Source organism: Coregonus lavaretus (assembly GCF_964263955.1).
Source record: "Coregonus lavaretus genome assembly, chromosome: 5".
Taxonomy (NCBI): domain Eukaryota; kingdom Metazoa; phylum Chordata; class Actinopteri; order Salmoniformes; family Salmonidae; genus Coregonus; species Coregonus lavaretus.
The window spans coordinates 44,764,646-44,788,925 of NC_139992.1; the positions used below are offsets into that span (position 1 = coordinate 44,764,646).

Below are 24,280 nucleotides of genomic sequence, written 5' to 3' on the forward strand. Positions count from 1 at the left end.
AGCACCGGTAACAGGCTGATTGGTCGGCTGTTTGAACCATTAAAAGGGTGCTTTGCTATTTTTGGGAAGCGGAATGAGCTTTGCCCGCCTCCAGGCCACCGTCTTCTAGACTTCAATTGAAGATTTGGAAAATAGGCGTCGCAAAGTATTCTGCTACCAACTTCAGTCATTTACCATCCAGGTTGTCGGCACCAGGTGGTTTGTCCTTATTGATAGCAATAATGTTTTCACCTCTTCCACACTAACTTTGCGGAACTTAAAACTACAGTGCTGGTCTTTAATTATTTTTGTCCGTTATGAATGAATATGAAGGCTCAGCATTTGTTTGCATGTCATGCCTAAGTTTGCTAATCTTGTCAACAAATAAGTTATTAAAAGTGGTTGGCAATATCAAAGGGTTTTGTTATGAACAAGCCATCTGCCTCAATAAAGGATGGAGCTAGCTTTAGTAAGCTTTTTTGCCTAGAATTTCATTTAAGGTACTCTAGAGCTTTTTACTATCATTCTTTATATCATTAATCTTTGTTCCATAGTATAGTTTGTTCTTATTTTTGTTTAGTTACGTGATTTCTCAATTTACTGTATGTTTGCCAGTCTGCTGTGTTGTCAGAATTATTTCCTATTCCCTCTGCCTCATCCCTCTCAGTCACAGTTTTTCAATTCATCATCTATCCATGGGGATTTGGCAGTTCTAACAGTCAGTTTCTTGATGGTTGCATGCCCATCAGTAACTGGAAGAAGCAATTCCAGAAGCAATGGTCCGAGAAGGCATTCCATATCATATGTACAGTGGGCTATTAGGCTACTTAGCTTGGCTGAAGTAGGTACTCTGGAGTTCAACCCATCACTCTGTCTGGAAGGAGAAACCTGACTCCAACTCCAAAGGGCTTCTAGTAGCCTACAGCCTGAGAGGTATGGTTACACCAGCCAGGTCGCAAGCCTCCTTACAAAGTGGACAGTTTGGTTTCTATGAGGATAGTATACAAACAAATACATGACATCACCATTGCCCTATTTTCCCAAAGTAGGACAAAACAAGTACATGAGCCATAATCTTTTGCATAATGAATGATTCATTCACAGGAAAGCAGCAGAGGCCCACCCACGGACAGATTGAGACAGCGGGAGCTTGAGAGCTCCTCAGCAGTGGCCCAGTGAACAGCCGTAGTGATAGGCCTACCTACACCGCCTGGCTCCGGACTTCATCTCCCATATGCCTTTGTGGCAGCCTGTTGGGCACAAACTCCTGTCCGGAGGTGGGTAACCCTTCCACCCTCCATGACCACCACCCTACCTCAGCCAGCCAGGCAGCTCAAGTGACTGGGCCGTTGGGTAGTTGGTCGTCCCTGGCAGTGGACACACAGGAATGTTAAGAATCTGCAAAGGCTGTTTAATCCCAGGCATTTCCCACCAAAGCACAGAGAGAGCTAACTCTCCCTGGACCATTGTTCAGGCTGGAGAAAGGAGTGGATAGGGTGTTTGCGCTGGAGCATTGAAACTGTTCCAAACATATTTGGGTCCCTGGGCTCTCTCTGCACTGAGGCCTGTGGAGAAGATGGGTTCTTGCTATTGATTTGATGTGGGTGGTGGCCGCATAGTGTAGTGCTCACACACTTTACTAGATTTAGGCACACTGCAGTGGAGAAGTGATCAGTGAATCTGTTGGAGGTGTGTCTGCATCCAACTGAATTAAGCATTATCCCTGCAGCATGATCACAGAGCAGTCAAGGACAGGAGAAAATGAATGAGAACTATACAAATAACTGAAAAAAAAGAGGATTAAGAAAGTTGGAGATGTTGAGTGGATAACAACATTGCTCAATGCAGTTGTGACCCATTTTTTGGGACGATTATGTGAAGCGCTTTTCTTGGCTCAGTGCATGCACTCTACTTGTGGAGAAGTGTTTTGTCAACGCTAACCCCCAAAAATGACAATATTTTTTACAAAATCTTGTATCGGCGTCATTCTTCAATTGGCCCCTCAGATTCACATGACCGCCTCGTCACAAAGACCCAATGTTCCATAGGCAGAAAATAGCTTGGTGACGAACGATGGCGTCTTACGGCCTATCATTGTCCAACACATAGAAACATCAGGAGCTATTTATAACGTCTCTTCTCCACTGAGCTGAAGGTAATGCCTGTCTAAAGGAATATCTCTCTGCCTGTTGCCATGGAGCCCAGTGTCGATGACATCACGGGATGAGGACGAAGATGAAAGTGAGTCACGGGGAACAAGATCAGGAGACGTGTTGTGGGGTTGGGGGCGGGGCTGGGGGGGTGAAAAAGAGAGAAGCAGGGAGCGTAACCACAGGCTGTATAGTAACACAGATACAGTAGTAGATTGATATCACACACACGTTTAACTATCCTTGTGGGGACCAAACAATTGATTCCCATTCAAAATCCTATTTGTGGGGTGGGGGGGAGAAATGTTTTCAGTTTTAAAGCTAATTCCCTGCAATTCTACACATTATGCATGCCATGACTAATGCCATGTTAATGATATCTGAGTGAGAGTGACTAACAAAATCAATGGGGGCCTCCTGGAGGTCAGGGCCCCTGGGCCATGATTACTACAAAAATAGATAGCTGGCTAAACCAACTTCCCAATAAACACATTTTTTTCCTGACATGGCTAATTGACTGACTGTCATGCTAACTTTGCCACCGCTGCAAATAATATATAATCATTCGGGAAATACTGCGTGCGTCTCTCACACACACACCACAATGTGTTACGTAAAGAGAGAACATCCACACACATTATCAACAGGTCCTTTGATTGGTAATAACAGGTGAACTGATAAGACCAGGGTTGATCAGCTGTGGACAGTTTCCAGGCTTTGACTTTGGAAAGTGACATTGAAGCTGTGACATGAGAAGGAGAAATTGATCAGTGCTGTATCATATAGTATCTCAAATGGTTTTGAATTGCTAATAACCACATTGATGCTGTGCACTGACTATAGTCTCCAATCAACTGTGCTCTATATGGGCATGCAGAAGTGTGTGTTGGTGCTCCCCTGGGTTGTAATACAAACACTGTGTAGACTGAAAGCAAACATTGCAGATTGTGTGTGTGTGTACAGCACCCCATGGTGACTTGGAGGTGGCAGCCAGACAGAGAAAGTGTGGCTAGTTTAACTATGTGGCCGGTCCAACACAGCCACCACCGGGACCACACCAAACTGACAAGCCCGTCTTCTCTCTCCTGTGGCCAGCTGCTTCATACAGATACCAGACACAGTAAACAAAGAGTGAATGCTGTACAGTTACAGGCAGCACAGGAATAATGTGTCCATTGTTCTCTGTCACACCACCACCTCGCTCTGTTCTTCAGCGTTACCCATTCATTAACAGTGTCACTATTGTTTTACAGTGTTTCACACTGCAGCAGCCAGCCGCCTCTGAGTTTATCTTTTTGGGGTGCTAAAAATATACCTCCCCCCAACCGTGGTACCCATGGGAGCCAGATCCCTGAGCCCCGCTTCACAGAAATACATTTTCCTCCCTCCTTCTGTCATATTGTAATGACAGTTAAACTATGCAAATGTGGCTTTCACACACAGACACGCTGGCACAGGGATGTGCACGCATCTATAGATGCAAATCAGCATGTCTATCATGTGCACACATTATGCAAAGTATGGTGCCTGACCCAGCCCTTAGAGAGTTCTTAGAGAATGGAGATCCCCGGGTAGAAGACAATCTGTCCAGGGATGGATGGATGGAGGAAGTAGTGAACGCTCCACAGCGTTGAAGGGTGGCCGTTAAGGGGTATCTGTGCCAGTCCAATGCCTCCTCCGCTCCCCTGAGGTGGCCCAGATCTGACTTGTTTCTGGGATAAAATCTATGACCAATACAAATATGTATCAGCTAATCTTAACAAGCTCACACGATATGGAAACTGAATAGGTGTGTCTCACACACGTCAATTCAACGTCTAGTCCACGTTGGTTCAATGTAATTTCATTGAAATTACGTTGGAAACAACGTTGATTCAACCAGTGTTTGCCCAGTGGGAGGTTACTGAGGAGATTCACCATAGAGAACCTCATCTCTCATGACAGGCTGTTCTGGGTCGTAAGGTTGTAAAGAACCTGTAAACTACATGAAAGGTTATAAAGAACCTGTCAACCACATGAAAGCATTTTGTTTCCCCCGAAAAACCCAAACCAACAATAGCCCTGCAGGGTAATCTGGCTAATGAGATTAGAGAAACAAGATAATGGGGTAGTGATTTTTTTATGTCATTATGACCAAACATGTCACTATGGCCACTGACCAGACACTCTGCCTCTCCTCAAGTCACCCACAACCCAATGACAACAGGCTGTCAATCATTCAACACCCAACAACAACAGTAGCACCACACTCCATACAGCTGTATATTCAAATAGACAGGGAAATGCCACTGGAGGAGAATAATCTAGAGACAAAGAGAATTGTCTCCAGTTTGCCAGTTTCATTGATCACACACACACAATGATGTGATGTGTTTTGCATGCGTTTGTGCCAAACACTCAAGAAACACTTTCATTTCTAAAATGTTACACTATGTTAAAGTAAAAAGGTTAAGGAACACAGACACTGGGAATTAGCATGGTGGGAATCCAAATAAATTGCTATGTTATACTGTTTCACAGTGAAGTGTGTCACACTGTGTGAAGTAAAACAAAAGCGAAACCGAAGGATTCATTTTGGGGTTTTCCCCAGCTAACTGGGCATGGCAGCCAGTCAGCATGTGACATCACCGTGGCATAAAGAAACAGGATGGTAAGACATAAAAATGAAGATGACATAAGGATGACTACGTGACATAAGGATGACTACGTGACATAAGGATGACTACGTGACATAAGGATGACTACGTGACGTAAGTCGCTCTGGATAAGAGCGTCTGCTAAATGACGTAAATGTAAATAAGGATGACTACGTGACACAAGGATGAATACATGAGGATGAATAGAGGAAATGCTCAAACTCACCTGCTGTAAGTTAACTCCCTCCCCCTTTTCACCAACTGTAACTCAGGAGAGGAGTGAAGAAGCCACAGCTTCACTGAATGGTTTGTAAAGGGTTTTTATTAGCAAAATACGGGAATGAGTCTACCAAGGCTCCCCATCTGTTGGAGAACACACACAGACAGCGGTGGCAGTTTCTTGAAGGTTACAGACCATAACCATGTGTTTGCTCCCCATCCATTTTGACTTTGCTTTACAATTATGATTCTGCAGTGATCGCAGAGACCAAGTCCCCGAAGCCTCCTTAAATAAATCTTAAAATATACAGTAAAATATGACTCCGGTTTAGCTATTCTTTAATTCTGCAGCATAGTGTAAGCTCCTTGACCTAGCTAGTGTTCTCATTGGATACACATTGGATATGGTGTACTGTTAAAAACCGCATCCCTTTCCAGGTACAGGTACACATTAGTATGGGACAGCCTGTGGGCGGAGCTGTGTTGGTCACCACTAAATTGGCCGGGAATGTGCACATTAGAAGATAGGGTTATTAACAAAGGAAACATTTCACCTTTTATGTTGGAACGATTTCAGCAGGCAAAAAAACTAGAAATGTGTCAAGAGACCGCAGAGAAAAAGGTACCAACAAACTGAGCTCAAATCAAATCCTTTTCCCCTAACAATTGGGAAGGGAGAAAATGAATATTTCCACCAAAAGGCAAGCTTCCTTTTCCAGAGAGGGCTTAAAAAAGGAACAAACAAAATAAAACAAGCTTCTTCCAAAAAAGAAAAAAAAATTGTGAAAATTGTTTTACAAATGATACAAACATCCTACAGAAATGTTTAAACACTAATTCTAAATGTCCCAAGACAAAAACATAAATACATTAGTTAAAAGTGGCTTATAGTACAGCAATGGTCCATAATTGATTCTCCCCACTCAGATTCTTGTGATCTTCTCCCCGAAAATGAACATTATGCTGGCTTTTCGCTGCCTAGAGAGAGAGAGAGAGAGAGAGAGACACCATTAGATCTTATTGTCTGCTTGGCGGTACAAAAGCCGTTCCATGAAAATATCCTGAAAATATTGTTTGACCATGACATTATCATCTCCCAAACATCTTAACGGAGCAGAAAATCGAATTAAGCTCCCGAATAAAGAGGGCCTTCATTTCAACTGATTAGATTACAAAAGCATTTGATTATGAAAGGATTAAACTGCATCTCCAAGGCAGCCTTGGAAGCAGCGCAACTTGGAACAATTCAAACACGTCAACTGATTTTAAAACGTTTGAAGTTGGATGCCAATCGTCAGGAGGTAGAGATACACACAACAAACAACAACAAGAGCTTTTGTGGATAACTCTCAACATCTGGGAAAGCTAGCATACTAGTCTAGCACACTGGCAATGTGGACAATACAGCTGCCTGTCTGAAACCGCCCCTGGCTATGACTGCAGCATGCTAGAGTTTCACTATATTGCCATGACTACAGCATGCTAGTGTAACAGAGGTCAGTGTGCTGCTAACAGTTTGGCTTCCTCCACTGTCCCTGTCCCCATACTGGGCTCCAACCAGTGATCCTCTGCTCCGCAACCCTCGTGACCTCCCACCTTGACATCGTACCAACCGTCTGAGCTATCGAAAGAGATCTAATTCGATAGCTCCATCTGTGACATCTCAAGTTCGATGTGGAGTGAGCATACGGTCCGTTTTTAAGACTAACACTAGCACTGTGAGCACTCATGCAGCCACCAGGCAGACGTGTGCCCTCAACCATGTAGCCCCAACATTGATCCCCCAGCGCTCTACACATATGGACACCAGTTCACAAGTCTGCAGTGTGTGTGTGTGTGTGTGTGGGGGGGGGGGGGGCTGCCTGTGTAGCACAAGGAGAAGCGATGAGAAGGGAGAGAGAGGGAAAGATCGACAGAGAATGGGAACGAAAAAAAAGGTGGGCTCACCAGAAAACTTCCATCGATCAAATCTAGGTCTTAGAAGAGTCCACAGTCCTTCAGGTTGTTCTTGATGATGACGTCAGTGACTGCGTCGAAGACAAACTGCACGTTCTTGGTGTCGGTGGCGCAGGTGAAGTGGGTGTAGATCTCCTTGGTGTCCTTCCTCTTGTTCAGGTCCTCAAACTGACACTGGATGTAGGCCGCAGCCTCCTCGTATGTGTTGGAGCCTGGCCGCAAGACAAGAAAAACACCACATCTCTCTTGATTTTCCTCATAAGGGGGGAATCTCAACATCTACTTCAGTCATTCTCACAAAGTCATGAATATATGTCAATAGGAGGCTAAGTGAGAATTCAACTGAAGTGCAAGTTAGAATTCGTCCCATAGTTAAGACCGTACATATACAACAAACATATTTGCCATCCATACAAAATAAAACAGTGAACCAACTATGAGACACAAACATCAATTTGTTATTCTCCCCCAGTTTAGACAACAGAATTCCACAGGAAGTGACCTCATGGGAATTGTGTTGAAATGGGATTCCCCCTGTGGTATTATGGAGGAATAGGTGACAGAGAAACACTGTATCCTGCCTCTTGGCTTTCCGCTATTTGTTTTGTTCTCATTGGTCTCTTTAAAAGGTAGAAGTGACTAATGACTGTTGAACGTTTCCTGTCACAACACCGATGCTGTGAAACATACCATCTCCATATGTTCAGTAACTACAGTATATTTCCAGAGCTATAGGTTTATTTGAGATCCTCTTTCCACTCATGTAGACATTCAATTATATTTGTTCAGGTGTGCAAATGACAAAGAAATCACAGAAAATGTACAAACAACTCCATTCATACATCACACAGTTCTTCCCAATCATTCTATAGACAGTCTACCATGGCTGGCTGGCTATTACTGTACCTGCGTATTCTGGGTAACATATAGTTAGAGGACTCTTCTTGATCTTCTCCTCAAACAGGTCCTTCTTGTTGAGGAAGAGGATGATGGAGGTGTCTGTGAACCACTTGTTGTTACAGATGGAGTCAAACAGCTTCATGCTCTCATGCATCCGGTTCTGGGGAGAGAAGACTGCAACATTGAACAATGTTTTTTGTGGGGCTTTGAGCTACAGGCCTTCATCTGCACTGATCTGGAAAAACGGCACAGCTGAAAGCAAACACCTGCTAGGACGTCCACCATTTTTGCTTTATCCTATGTTTTCAGATCAGTGCAGAAAAAGGAAAGGAGTTGAGGAGAGAAAGCCTCTTTAGACTATCGAGATATACCCAGAAACAGTTTCACAGACCCAGAGGTAATCTTAGTCCAGGACTAAAATGCATGTTCAATGTAACACATTTTTTTGTTCAGGACTGGTTTCATACAGATATACATGTACTCTTATTTAATGTCCATGGTTGGACAGGAACTCACCATCTCCTCATCCTCAGCCAGCACCAGGTCATAGTCGCTGAGCGCCACACAGAAGATGATGGCAGTGACGCCCTCGAAGCAGTGGATCCACTTCTTCCTCTCTGACCTCTGACCTCCAACATCAAACATCCTGAGGAATAAGTGGCGGATAATGCACCAGACAATGTAAACAGAGCATGTTTCCAGGCACGTAGCACACAACACAAACAACTTTATTGGACATTGGCCACTAGGGAAAATGTACATCTGTGGCCTGGGGCTTTGAGTTTAAGTGTTAGTTGGTTAAACAGGCCACCAGGTGGAAATGAGAGAGAATACATGAACTTTTCTTTTTGTGGAGGCTTTTCTGTGTTGTGGAGAGATGGTATACAGTAGAAATGCTCAACACAGAATAAAATATTTAGAAGGGAGGGTATAAACTTAGTTACTTTCAACGTTTTTGTATTTTAAAAGAACATATTCTTGTTTATATCCTTACAAATGTGCACTTTGAGCTGTATATCCCATTAAGTCAACCCAAGGTCACCTGCTTTGTGAGCCAGTTTCCACCCATAGGCACACAGAGGGCTGTGGGGCTCTAATGTACTTAGATATGGTTTGCGTTGGAATGGCTCCACATAGTTCTCTCTGCTGAGTTGCACTGAGTGGCTTGGCTGAACAAACTGATGAGAACGAGCATTTTTAAAGGGCTTGATACCCGATTGGACGTGGTGTGGGGGACAGCCGTGAGAAAACAGCCAAATGTGCAGTGTTGGGGAAGCTACTCTGAAAATATAGTTTACCAAGCTTCCAATTACTTCACACTGGAAGAAGTTAAGCTACACTAATGCTACCCTTAAGGAAAATATAGTTTACTTAAATAAAGTTAATTTGAAAAAGTAACTACTCCGTGAAAATGTATCATATGTAAATCTGAAATGTCATAGACTACAAATTGCAAGAACATATCACTTTGGGGTCATATGCTACCAGAATGTGTAATTTAGTCCCCAACACTGCAAATATGGGTATTGACCAGTGAGCCAACCGTTTCCCTTTCCTCTCTGGCATCAGCCAATTGAAGACTAGAACAGATATGATTCACTGCTGATGTCGTATGGTCAGCTCTGTCATCCAGTCACAATGAAACCACTGGACTAAGGACATTTCTATGGGTTTGAGAGATTCAATATGCACAGTAGGGAAGTAGATTGAGTCATCCTATTTAACGTATGATATTTGACTACACTTAAAAAGGGATTTGGAGGAAGTGCTCACTTAAAGTGGAGGTCCTTGAAGGTGAAGTGCGTCTCCACAATGCCTGTGGTTTTGACTCTGGTCCTCAGGACATCCTGCTGGGTCGGGATATAGGTAGCTTGGGATATCCTGTCCAAATCGTTTAAGTAACTGGAGAATGGGGAGAGAGAGAGTTCAGATGGGAGTCAATGCATCCAATATACATATTTCAATGGAACAATAGGACAATAGCTATTCAAATAATAAACATATCTTGTTTGGCCATGAACCATGTCTGCTTCTACATCTTGAACTGAGAACAACAAGTGACATTATTTCCACTCTCTCCCAACTATCAGTGCTCCTCTTGTTGCCTCAGAATGCCCAGACAGTCCAGGTTATGAGACTGCGTAGATAAAAAGGAGACAGGCTATAAATGATCGTGGTGAAAAGCCATCATCCGCTCCACCTGGGCTATATCCATTACTCTATCCCAGCCTGCCCAGTCTCTTCCAGCTATGTAAGGTCCCACTAAGCCAGTCTGTCCACAAATTGTCCACAGTTCTGGACTTGGAGTCTCAGGACCCAAACAGACAGAGACACCCGGGACATGGGTCCGGAGTGGGGACACACACACACACACACACACTGCCCCCCCATATTTATCTTCCAAAAGATTACGGCACCAGAAATTACACACGACTCAGCAGCACTGGTGTTTCAACCCAAACAAACAGCAGAGATCGGGGTCAGCAGCCTAGCTGTTGAGGCCCGTCGGGAGGCTACGTGACCATGTGACGCTGGTCTGTGTGTGTGTGAGGTAGCCTTGGCCAAAAGGATTCTGGGTATTTATTTGGAAATGGAGAGCAGCTGTGGCACCAGAGGCCAGAGAGCCAATCAGTGACGTCTGTTCTGTTCCAAAACAAGGTGGAGGGGTTTCTCATGACACACCGCAGGGGCTGCCCCTCTGGTGACTTCACTGGCTAATGGAAAGGTTCTTGCACAATGCGTACGAAAAAAGAACAACCACTTCAGAAAAAACAACTGAACCGAGGGGGTTTAGAGCTCAAACACTGCCCACTGACTGAAAGGGATTTGGACATGCTTTCTAGCGCTAGTGTCAGTGGTTTGTTTCTACCAGGGTTTGGTAAACACAACAACCCTGGCAATCTGCTGTTAGACAGCTACATGCACTAAATGGTTAAGGTCAAAGACTCGGCAGACACACTGCAGCCTGTGTGTTACAGTCTTGCTACAGGGGTGACACTCCCACACAAATATTGACTCAAGGTTCAAACACCAAGTATTGTAACAGTCAGTGGACTGGACTGTAGGCAGTAGAGACATGTCTGCCAGAGAGTGGGTGGGTGCATCTGTAATAAATGGACTGCTCAAGGCCTTTGGTTATTTCAGATATTGCAGAGGAATGAGAATTGATTTACCTCCAGCAGAAGAGAATTAGGGTGGAAGAGGAACCGCAGGAGCTGGTTGTATGTGTTTCAGACCAAGCTGAGCAGACTGTGTGAGCAGGACAAGGTGGTGTGTGTGTGTGTGTGTGTGTGTGTGTGTGACTCACTATGCTGCCGAGTCGTTGAGCTGGTACTCTCGTGAGCGGCTGAAGCAGGCCTGTACCCCTCTGTCCTTCCACAGGCGTTTGATGACCCCGGCCAGCTCTGCCGTCATGAAGCCTTCCTCTGCCGACCCTGCCAGCACAAACAGCTGTCTCGCATCATCCTGGGAGAGAGCAGTCTGTCAGTACAACCATCCCTATCAACACTATGATCACAATCATTACTGCCAGCACTACCATCACTACTATCATTGAAATCATCACCATTATCATCAAATCATCAATATCAGTTATACTGTCAAAATCATCCCTACCATCATCACCATCAATAGCATTAATAATACTGCCATGTCATCAATAGTATTGAACATGATCGGGTGTGTTAGGTGATAATAGTTTTAGTCAGAGGGCTTTGATAAATGCAATCCATTATCATCATCATCATCAACTCTAGCCCACTCACGGCTCTGGCTGCGTCTCCAAAGTCGATCTTGAGTCGTCCCATGGCTCTGATGATGGCGATGATGGACTGGATGGTGTTGCTGTAGACCACAGCCCTGTACTGTTTACACTCCTCCTCCGAGTAGCCTGCCTCGTGGATGATCCTGACACACAGGAAGAAGGACAACAACACAGTCAGTCACCATGAGGAACATGGAGCAACACAACACAGTCAGTCACCATGAGGAACATGGAGCAACACAACAACACTTTCTGTTTTTGAGAACATGTTATGTTCATTTTTATTAACATCAAATAATAAGACAGAAAAATACCAGACCAATAACCCCCACCCCATGGCAACCCTTCCCTCATAAAATGACAGGGGAAAAAATGAACATTGATAACAACAACACTATCCAGGTAACAATGTTTACACCATCTGAATTGAATGGGGCACTAGGACAATAACAATGACTCATTTCTGAGAACTGTCCCCACAGAAGGGCAAAAACAATGCTTTGTTTTGATTGTGTGGCATTTGGAAGAATGGAAGGAACAGAGACTCACTTCATCTGCTTGACTATTGTGCTCTTCCCCGACTCACCAGCACCTGAAAGAGAGAAACACATTTATCAAACCAGTCAAAGCCTATATTTAGCTAATTGCAATTATGCGATAAGAGTGATGTGTTCCGAATCTGCATTGGAATTTCAAGCCAACACTGACCATAATGTATATTTCCTGGTATGGGATTACACTGACAAACATACTGAGAAAGAAAAGGCAATTGTAAAGATCTACTCATTACAGGCCATTCTCCAACCCCTTTTGAAATGGACCATAGTGGAGAACACTGATCATTTCCCTTCCTGTGTTTCTGTATTGACGTCTCTGACCCACAGCGTCGCTCTGCAGCCGTTCGGTCGATACAGACCCTCCCCACGGCACATTTCAACGGCAGCACTTACAGAGCATTATGGAACTATCTACTGCAGCGGAACCAACGACCCATCCCAGGCAGCATCGCAAGACTCACTGAATGAACAGCACTATAGCAAAGCACCGTAGACATTTAGAAAGTGCAGAGTGATGTGTGTGTGTGAGTGTGTTGGGATGGGAGTAGAGTGAAGGGACAGAGGTGAATACATTGTGGCCCTCAGTATTATTGCAAAGGCCAAATCACAGGCAGTACAGTCCTCATCATCTTCATTAACAGCCATGAAGCATGCAGCCTGCAGTAGTCCCCAGCAACCACTAACACACTATCAACACAACGCTGCTATCAACCAGTCAATATCTGGTCATTGGGTCTTTGTACATTAATGAGTTAGTTTGTCAGCTCTGATATACCACCAGAAAAACAACGATCACCAGTTCTAACCAGGGTTTGCCTTAAAGGGCCTCTGAGCACATATTGTGTTACTTCAAGATGGTACAAGCCCTCTATATTGAATTACACATTACTGACCGATAGGCTGTGTAAAACTCTCACACATGAGGACAAGAGCCGGGAGGGTGGACACTACGCTAGCAGCCAATGAGTGTGAGGCGGAGAGGTGATTGACATGGCACTACTCCTATGAGAGAGGCAGGGAACACAGAACAATCATTGCTTGGGCCTAGCTGCTGCTAGGGGCTCCGTGCCTCCATCACACATGTCACACTGCCATGGCAACCGGGTCCGTTACCAAAGACATCTCAGCGTTCGCCACACGGTCACCTGAGGAGGGTTGGTGGCAATTGTGTAGTGATGGCTCATCTCCATAGCCAGGGCATGTATTATTGATATGCAAATGTCCCCATAATGCAATGTCCCCATAATGAACGCAATGTCCCCACAACGCACGCAATGTCCCCACAACGCACGCAATGTTCCCACATAATACATAAGTAGAGGATGTGTCATGGTGATTGACTAAGCCAGGCCCCTCCTCCTTGAAGTAAAACCCAAAGGTGGACGTTTCCACTCAGGGACAGTCAGACCACTGAGAAATATGAGTTGTCCCTGTAAACAAACTCATGTTCTTTTCACTTGTTTTGTGGGCTTGCTAAGACCCTTCCCACAGGGGTTGCTCAGCTCGGACAACTAAACTTCTAATTACAAAGTAATACTAATGACTAAAGTATAGACTGTGACATGGCTACAGTTTCCCTTTTTTTGACTGTGTTTATGTCGTTTTTGTTAATGTACAAGTGGAATAAGAAAGTCCCAATTTGTTGTGTAATTACAAACACCATTGCTATGCAATAAAATACAATTACCAAAATATTATATAACATTTTAATACAATGTTGTTGTTACTAGTGTGATTAAAGTCTGCACTAACACCCATCTGAGTTGGAAGGAGGAAGCTAGTTCTGTAACACCCAATCTTCCCATCTCACAAGACCCAGCTAGTATTGCATTACAGCAAGACAATGAGCACATGCACGCCACACACTACGTCAGGGCTTCTCGCTGTGGCAAGTGAAATTTAGGGGCCTGGAACTTTCCCTAAAGCAGAAGAGAACCTGAAACCAACATGTAGAAGCGAATTCCTGTGGACAAGCCTTTCTCCAGAGCCTTAAAGCATGCCGATACAGTGTGTGTGTGTTTTAACAGTGTGCAAGCCAGGCAGATACCTCCTACTGTTCAGCCTAATTGGAATGGCTTTCACCGGAGGACAAATTGTTTTAATTACATGTCACCGCTGTGGCCACGGCCCCAGAGAGGAGAGGACTAACACATCTCATTGCTCTGGAGCCAAACAGTCCCAGTCCCACTAAGAACCCCAGAGGGGCTGCGAGACAGCAGACACTAACACTGTAACACACACACAAAAACACATGTGCGTGCACACACAAACCCATACACAGACACACAGTATTGGCAGCAGGTAAAGTCACCTCCCTCCTTCTGCTAAGGGCCTCCGTGCCAAGGCAGCGACATGACACAGCACTCCACTCCCTACCACACACTGGCTTCCTGCCTCTCAATCTAGAAGAAATATACCCTCCTTACAGACAGACCGTTGTGTGTTCACTCAGCCCTCCATCTAGATATGTTTTACTGTCTAACTGACACACTTTTCAATATGGAACACAAAACCCTGCATAGGGTCAACAAAATGTATGCTTGCAAGTCATAGTAAGATATTATTGGATGATATCGCCAAGGTACTGTTCCCTTACTACATTTCTTTAAGTCAGTCCAGACTGGAGAGTTTGTTTGCCTAACTGACCTTACTCTGTCCTTCAACTCTAGTGATGTCATAGGGGTGTGGTCCCACCCCAGTAACTTTATAAAGTCTAACCTCTGCTCTGAGAGAATGGCCCTGATTTGACACACATGGGCCAATAGAGAAAGCAAAGCCAGAAAAGTGGACCTCATGGCCTGGGCTAGACAGAGTCACGTTACCCACCCACAATTTGATACACCCATCAAAGAGCCAGACCAAAACCACAGTGAGGCAGCTGCTTTCTGGTTTCGGGCGGTTGGGAAATGACTGTATTTTAAGAAAAATGGTAGAGGCCTGCAAACATAATGGACGTTTATAGAACAGTACTTCTAAAGCCCACCAACCATCCAACCCATCTCTCCCAGAACTTCCCCAAAGGTGGTTTTCCACAGAGAGTAAAATAGGACATGGATGGAATGCATGTCGACAATGAGGAAATGCTTTACAAAGTGCTGTGGTAGGATTGGCTACAATCAAGTCTTCATTCCAAATTACAGCTCTGTTATATTTTAATCTTAATGATGATTTAGTTGGAGCTTTTATATAATACCAGGGTGGGGAGAATAGCTTTTGGAGTTCCTCCCTCTCTCAGAGCCCAGTCTCTCCGCCTGTCATGTTGAGGATCTAATGAGCCAAGGGGTTATCTGTCTGGGTCACCAGAAGAACCAGGGCCTGTCCTGCCTGGGATTCAGTTAGGCTGGCCAGGGCATACAGTCCTCTGGCCAGGCTGGGCTGTCCTGGTAAGCAGGGCGCGAGGGACAGGGGGACAGGGCTGAGAGGGACAGGGGGACAGGGCTGGCTCACTCTCCATGAACCACATTAGTGACGCCACATTAGAGCATGAACTGGCACCATCCCTCTCTTTTCCTCTCGTTCCCACTGGGAGCTGTTGAGCCTGTGAGTGACTCACAAGGGAACCCAGGAAGTTACAGTAGCATTACCCATCAGGAAGTCATGTAGCTAAATCAGCTGAATTCATCTGCCCACATCCAGATCAATGGATAATAGTGTTCCCTCAAAATCTCCATGCAGGCCGATACTTTCCTGGAAGATACCAGTAACAGTAGTAGGTGTAATGGGACGGTGCTGGAGAAGTGGAAGCTCCTGAATTCCTCATAAGTCAGTAGCACTTTAGTTTACAGTAGACCTACATAAATCACCAGATGTGAGAAATGGCATGGTAAAATAGCAACCACAGTGATAACCTAGGAATTGCTTGTTTGTTTATTTGAGAGTTATTACTATAAATTTGGTACCAGGTATTTACCATGTGTTGAACTATTTGAAGTAAGTACAAGAAAGACCCTTACACAATGTCCTATCAAACATCAGGGAAATACAAGTGGAAGCATTAGTACCGTAAAATAAAGTACTACCCATAATGCTTTACATAAAATGTTGCATAGACCACCTACAGAATCCTCGACACAAATGTGGTTGGCTCTAGTAGGCCTACTATAGACAAGACAAGATGTTGCTTGTACAGACTTGACAGCATACACCCAGAAATATTCAAAGCACTCCTCATGCAAATTAATGAAACAACAATTGTTTTATGTTTATGTGTGTGCGTGCTACAGTATGCCACCACCCATCAAGCTCACAGCACAGACATGGACAGGGTCATCCCGTCAACTCCACCCAATGTAAAACATGGATGTTTGACGGTTGGTGTCCTTGAAGTGATTAATAGTCAATATTCACCACCATTTCTGAGGTGCTGTCTGTACTGATGTATACATCATCAGCATCACTGATATGGTTGTGACCTCTTGACCAGGCTGTAATTCAACAAAGTATTTTTTATTGGGGCGGCTAGGAGGCAGATTTGAGAGGAATTGAGACTTTTGTGATAGAAGTATAGTAACTGAAAAGACTAATAGGTAAACAAACAGCAACCAATCATCTTACTCCTCTCCATGAGTACACCTTCTCAATTTATAATGTTGTTAGGGTTTAGACCTGATCTAGAACATTCCTTCCTCCTGCCCCTAGCTCCCCTATTAGCATGGCTGTCATCTGACGAGGCTAGGTGTGTTACCTGGTTACCAACCTGAATGGCTGACACAGGAAACAGGTCAGGGTCCCAATGCGTAAACAAGTTTAAATGTCACGCGCACAAGTACAGTGAAATGCTTTTCTTGCAAGCTCTAACATGCGGCCCACACTGCTCACGTTGCAAAATAAATGTTACTCAATCATTTCATCTAAATTGCTTGCGCGTGCCAACAAGCATCTGCATAGGCAGGCGCTAAAATAGAACTTGGTTCTATTATGACGCGCTGCAAGTCCCACCTCATCATTGGTTTTTAGGAGCATATACCCACGTGGGTGATTGAAAGATGAACTGCGGCCCACACTCCAGTCCAGTTAGTGGTGGTAATGCACCTTAAAGTTGGTTGCCAACCGACAAAGTCCACAGAAGAAGACTACTACTACTATAGGAGTAAGGTGACTAGGCATCAGGATATATGATAAACAGAGTAGCAGCATTGTAAATTATGATTGTATGCGAGTGTGTGTAGAGTCCATATAAATATATATATATATATATATATATATATATATATGTGTGTGTGTGTGTTGGAGTGTTAGTGTACGTGAGTTTGCAGAGTCCTGTGAGTCTGCATAGACAGGGGTCAACCCAGGGAGTCTGTGTATCCATTCTGTTAGCAGTCTTATGGCTTGGGGATAGAAGCTGTTCAGGAGTCTGTTGGTGTCAGACTTGATGCACCGGTACCGCTTGCAGTGCGGAAGCAGAGAGAACAGTCTATGGCTTGGGTGGCTGGAGTCTCTAATGATTTTCCCGGCCCGTCCTTTCACACCGCCTGATATGGAGGTCCTGGATGGCAGGGAGCTCGGCCCCTGTGATGTACTGGGCTGTCCGCACCACTCTTTATAGCGCCATGTGATCGAGGGCGGTGCTATTGCTATACCAAGCAGTGACGCAGCCAGTCAAGATGCTCTCAATGGTGCAGCTGTAGAACATTGAGGGTTTGAGGGCCCATGCCAAACCTTTTCAACTTCCTGACATTGAGGGAGAGGTTGTTGTCCTTGCACCACACGGCCAGGTCACTGACCTACCTGTAGGCTGTCTCCTCATCGCCGGTGATCAGGCCTACCACCGTCGTGTCGTCAGTAAACTTGATGATGATGTTGGAGTCGTGCGTGGCCACGCAGTCGTGGGTGAACAGGGAGTACAGGAGGGGACTAAGCACACACCCCACGTGTTGCGGGTCAGCGTGGCAGCCTGGGGTCGGCCCATCAGGAAGTCCAGGATCCAGTTGCAGAGGGAGGTGTTCAGTGCCAGAGTCCTACGCTTGGTGACGAGCTTGGAGGGGACAATGGTGTTGAACACTGAGCTGTAGTCAATGAACAGCATTCTCACATAGGTATTCCTCTTATCTAGGTGGGTGAGGGCAGTGTGGAGTGCAATTGAGATTGCGTCGTCTATGGATCTGTTGGAGTAGTATGCAAATTGGTGTGGGTCTAGGGTGTCTGGAATGATGGAGTTGATGTGTGCCATAACCAGTCTTTACCATCATTCTGTAACCATGAAGTGCTTTAGTCATCTTAGAATGTGGGGATTACAGACTGGGCCAAGGGGAGGTTGAAAATTATATATATATATATATATACATACACACACACTGCTCAAAAAAATAAAGGGAACACTTAAACAACACATCCTAGATCTGAATGAATGAAATAATCTTATTAAATACTTTTTTCTTTACATAGTTGAATGTGCTGACAACAAAATCACAAAATATTATCAATGGAAATCAAATTTATCAACCCATGGAGGTCTGGATTGAGTCACCCTCAAAATTAAAGTGGAAAACCACACTACAGGCTGATCCAACTTTGATGTAATGTCCTTAAAACAAGTCAAAATGAGGCTCAGTAGTGTGTGTGGCCTCCACGTGCCTGTATGACCTCCCTACAACGCCTGGGCATGCTCCTGATGAGGTGGCGGATGGTCTCCTGAGGGATCTCCTCCCAGACCTGGACTAAAGCATCCGCCAACTACTGGACAGTCTGTGGTGCAACGTGGCGTTGGTGGATGGAGCGAGACATGATGTCCCAGATGTGCTCAATTGGATTCAGGTCTGGGGAACGGGCGGGCCAGTCCATAGCATCAATGCCTTCCTCTTGCAGGAACTGCTGACACACTCCAGCCACATGAGGTCTAGCATTGTCTTGCATTAGGAGGAACCCAGGGCCAACCGCACCAGCATATGGTCTCACAAGGGGTCTGAGGATCTCATCTCGGTACCTAATGGCAGTCAGGCTACCTCTGGCGAGCACATGGAGGGCTGTGCGGCCCCCCAAAGAAATGCCACCCCACACCATGACTGACCCACCGCCAAACCGGTCATGCTGGAGGATGTTGCAGGCAGCAGAACGTTCTCCCCGGCGTCTCCAGACTCTGTCACGTCTGTCACATGTGCTCAGTGTGAACCTGCTTTCATCTGTGAAGAGCACAGGGCGCCAGTGGCGAATTTGCCAATCTTGGTGTTCTCTGGCAAATGCCAAACGTCCTGCACGGTGTTGGGCTGTAAGCACAACCCCCACCTGTGGACGTCGGGCCCTCATACCACCCTCATGGAGTCTGTTTCTGACCGTTTGAGCAGACACATGCACATTTGTGGCCTGCTGGAGGTCATTTTGCAGGGCTCTGGCAGTGCTCCTCCTGCTCCTCCAAGGCGGAGGTAGCGGTCCTGCTGCTGGGTTGTTGCCCTCCTACGGCCTCCTCCACATCTCCTGATGTACTGACCTGTCTCCTGGTAGCGCCTCCATGCTCTGGACACTACGCTGACAGACACAGCAAACCTTCTTGCAACAGCTCGCATTGATGTGCCATCCTGGATGAGCTGCACTACCTGAACCACTTGTGTGGGTTGTAGACTCCGTCTCATGCTACCACTAGAGTGAAAGCACCGCCAGCATTCAAAAGTGACCAAAACATCAGCCAGGAAGCATAGGAACTGAGGAGTGGTCTGTGGTCACCACCTGCAGAACCACTTCTTTATTGGGGGTGTCTTGCTAATTGCCTATAATTTCCACCTGTTGTCTATTCCATTTGCACAACAGCATGTGAAATGTATTGTCAATCAGTGTTGCTTCCTAAGTGGACAATTTAAATAAATTCATTAGGCCCTAATCTATGGATTTCACATGACTGGGAATAAAGATATGCATCTGTTGGTCACAGATACCTTTAAAAAAAGGTAGGTGCGTGGATTAGAAATCCAGTCAGTATCTGGTGTGACCACCATTTGCCTCATGAAGCGCGTGACATCTCCTTCGCATAGAATTGATTAGGCTGTTGATTGTGGCCTGTGGAATGTTGTCCCACTCCTCTTCAATGGCTGTGCGAAGTTGCTGGATATTGGCGGGAACTGGAACATGCGGTCGTTCGTACACGTCAATCCAGAGCATCTCAAACATGCTCAATGGGTGACATGTCTGGTGAATATGCAGGCCATGGAAGAATTGGGACATTTTCAGCTTCCAGGAATTGTGTACAGATCCTTGCGACATGGGGCCGTGCATTATCATGCTGAAACATGAGTTGATGGCGGCGGATGAATGGCACAACAATGGGCATCAGGACATCATCACAGTTTCTCTGTGCATTCAAATTGTCATTGATAAAAGGCAATTGTGTTTGTTGTCCGTAAGCTTATGCCTGCCCATACCATAACCCCACTATGGGGCACTCTGTTTACAACATTGACATCAGCAAACCGCTCGCCTGTCATCTGCCCGGAACAGTTGAAACCGGGATTCATCCATGAAGAGCACACTTCTCCAGCATGAAGTCGGTTACGACGCCAAACTGCAGTCAGGTCAAGTGGTGAGGATGACGAGCACGCAGATGAGCTTCCCTGAGATGGTTTCCGACAGTTTGTGCAGAAATTATTTGGTTGTACAAACCCACAGTTTCATCAGTTGTCCGGGTGGCTGGACTCAGACGATCCTGCAGGTGAAGAAGCCGGATGTGGAGGTCCTGGGCTGCCATGGTAACATGTGTTCTGCGGTTGTGAGGCCAGTTGGACGTACTGCCAAATTCTCTAAAATGAGGTTGGAGGCAGCTTATGGTAGAGAAATGAACATTAAATTATCTGGCAACAACTCTGGTGGACATTCCTGCAGTCGGCATGCCAATTGCATGCTCCCTCAAAACTTGAGACATCTGTGGCATTGTGTTGGTGACAAAACTGCATATATTTTAGAGAGGCCTTTTATTGTCCCCAGCACAAGGTGCACCTGTGTAATGATCATGCTGTTTAATCAGCTTCCTGACATGCCACACCTGTCAGATGGATGGATTATCTTGGCAAAGGAGAAATGCTCACTAACAGGGATGTAAACAAATTTGTGCACAACATTTTAGAGAAAAGCTTTTTGTGCGTATGGAAAATTTCACTTTACATGTTGCGTTTATATTTTTGTTCAGTATATGATATTGGGAGAGACCATTTTCAGAAGAGGTTTCAAAATATTGGACGTCACAGGTCAGGTATTGACTGAACACAAACCTTATAATTTCACTCAGAGGAATAGTTGATGACCTAAGTTGCAGCCCGCAGCAAGACCACAGTACATGATCCGACTTGCTTCAAATCTGTTTCATCAGTCATAGTAAGACAGAGAAATGCAGCCCAGGCTCTCAACAACAAGGAAGAGGCCTACTTGTTCAACTAGATAATGTGTGATCAAGATCATGTTTCATTGCTCGCTCTGTTACATGAAACTTGGAATGTGTGACTTGTAAATATTATACAATATCAATTAAAAAGTGATCCACTACTTAAAGTATTGCAACTTGTAGCCTACATGTTGACATTATATCTTCGTAAATATCAACAACTAGAAGAAAATAGCAGGTCCATCATCCTCTTCACACAACAATAAAAAATGCATGAAAACAAAATGAAACACATGGACTATGTCCTCACCAAAAGCGTTCACAGCCATCCACTGACAGGCCTACAGTTTTACAGGTATTTCAGGTCAGCCATTCTTGCTCATGGCATCATTGAAGAATACCCACATTTATAGAGAAGACACGTCCTGTCCTGGTGACCCATATTCAACATGGAAATGTTCTATGAGGTGCATGTCAACTCTAGAAATCTATCCCCCTACGGAGTGGATGGTAGAGCAGTATTTCAAAACAATCACTAGTTTCTGTCCAGGGAATGGGCTCGTTTGTTTGTCAATAGAATGTCCACGGTTTTAATGGATTTTAGGTAAAACACATTGAGCAGTAGGCTAAACTCAGAGATAAATCCATCCACTATTGCACCAACCAAAGAGTAGCGGTAAGAAAGAGCCTCAAGTTTAATTTAGACCTATGTTTATCTAAGCAATGGCGGAATCATAAATAGCCTACATCCATGCCTTAAGTAGCAAAAAAGGTGATGAAGTCTCAAACGAAAATGTTTTGAACATAGTAGTACAGTTATTGCAATTCTTTATCCCTCAAATGTAATTTAAATGCAATACAGTTTCTGGGCCAATTACCTTTTTGGAAAAACCATATGCACTTGTTGAATAGTTAATCGGATTTAGCTGGACATTCAAATACAATGCTGCAGACAGGCGACAAGGTGTCAAATACTGGGAGGATTAAGCCAATGAATATGGCCTATAGAAACCATTTGTGTTGCTGGACAAGAGTAACAAAGGTGGCTACTTTGTTGCAACTGCCTGCATGGGTGGTTACACACCGAAGGCTGGAACTGATGAGCCAGCGTGGACAACGACCTTTGTTCTGCCTATAGGCTAAATCTGAAATTATTCTTAAACTTGTGTTTTTTAGGCAGTCCAATGTAGCCAATGTGCTTTGTGATTTCAAGGTAGTCTATGCAAAAGTTGACAATGTTTTAAACGTGATGACGACAGCTTCTGTGCTATGCGGAATTGTATGAAATCGTGCTAGAATTCTCAATTCAAATTGTTGCTATCATATGTATGCAGACCAATTTTGTATCACTGTGTGCGTTTGACATTTTGCTACAATGTCGCAATCGCAGCTAATTTTACAGTTAGTGAAGTTCACGGATAACCATTGCTTCGTCCCACAATGTATCACGTTGCGGGACGAAGCAAGGACAACCACTCTCCTTACCGAGGAGCAGTAGCTTGACCTCTCTTGCGGCTTTCTCCCCGTCGTCCCGCAAATTCCTGTCGATCATTTTACTACGCTCCACCGCCGCCTTATCGTCCGTGCTCAGGGTACACCCCATCCTCAAGCAAATCCTCCGGACCCAAGTGAAGCAAAAATATCAAATAAATACAGTACCAACATGCAAGGGTTAAAAAGCGAGCCGCTGCTCCCGGAGACACACACACGCCCTTGTGTGAAAGCTATCGGGTCGCTTGGATTGACACTTTTTTTAAACATAAAAAACAAAAAGGACCAGGAGTGTGCTTCTTCAGTCCACTATTTTCCTATGCTTTCAGTCAGTGTAAGCTATTTCTCGCGTCGTGGCATAAATAGGTTTAAATGAAAACAGTTCCACGGCGAATTGATCTCTCTCTCTCAGCGCATCCGTCTCCATACGCTGCCACAGTGAGCTCTGCTCATTCAACTACAATTACCACCAGCTGGCTACACGAATACTTCCTGTTTCAGTTTTTCTGTCAAAATTCCAGACTGACCTTTGAGTCAATATATTGTGGTCTTTGGAAATCCCTAAAACTGTAAGTGACATTTGATATCACATGAGAAAATAATGTACTGTACGTTCCTGTTTTCTTGTCTGTGTAGAAAATATTATAGGGAACACTGGGGCCATCCCAATTCTGACACCAATATAGAGGAAAGACCAATCTCCATGGAAAAACCCCATCTCCACCTTCTGATAGAGATACCTTATGAATAGTCTGCACTATAGGAGGCTGCTGAGGGGAGGATGACTCATAACAATGGCTGGAATGGAATGGTATCAAAGACAAATGTGTATGATTCCATTCCATTTATTCCTTTCCAGCCATCCTCCCCAATTAAGGTGCCACCGGCCGCCTGTGGTCTGCACTAAATTAGTGGCCCAATGAAACAACTCAGAAGAAAGGGTGTGTGTGAGGTTCTCCATAGCAAAATTCTAGCCTTGCATGAAAGTGGAATGGCATGAACTTGAATAACCAGGTAAGGAATCTAATTATTTTCAAAATAGCTAAGGTTAGAATATTTATCAATGTTTTACCTCTTTAACCAAGGTTCTCTGTAAAAATTCCAGCAAATAGTATCAATCCACACTGAGTTCAATTTGATCATATAATAGTGATTAGTGTTGATTTGCAGCACCTGGTTCCTGCTGTAACCAAAGGAATGCCCAAGTTCATCGTTAGAACCATATGATCCTATGGTTCTAAGATGAACTTGGCCTTAAGATGCTTTTGGGAAACTGGGCCCAGGGTGGTGCATCCAGGGAACATTTCCTGCATGCCTTTTACATAACA

At 44.7% G+C, this 24,280-nt stretch overlaps 1 protein-coding gene across 1 annotated transcript; it reads right to left on the reverse strand.

The window, feature by feature from the left end:
- Positions 1 to 5,069: 5,069 nt before the first annotated feature.
- LOC311129784 (guanine nucleotide-binding protein G(i) subunit alpha-1-like) lies at positions 5,070 to 23,413 on the reverse strand. Its single transcript, XM_084162224.1, has 9 exons — positions 22,947 to 23,413; positions 12,153 to 12,195; positions 11,605 to 11,746; positions 11,148 to 11,305; positions 9,614 to 9,742; positions 8,357 to 8,486; positions 7,847 to 8,000; positions 6,932 to 7,152; positions 5,070 to 5,962 (listed from the first exon to the last, which is right to left on the reverse strand). Exons 1-8 carry the CDS (start codon positions 23,062 to 23,064, stop codon positions 6,962 to 6,964), a joined length of 1,065 nt encoding a protein of 354 aa, XP_084018350.1. The 5' UTR covers positions 23,065 to 23,413; the 3' UTR covers positions 5,070 to 5,962; positions 6,932 to 6,961.
- Positions 23,414 to 24,280: the final 867 nt, after the last annotated feature.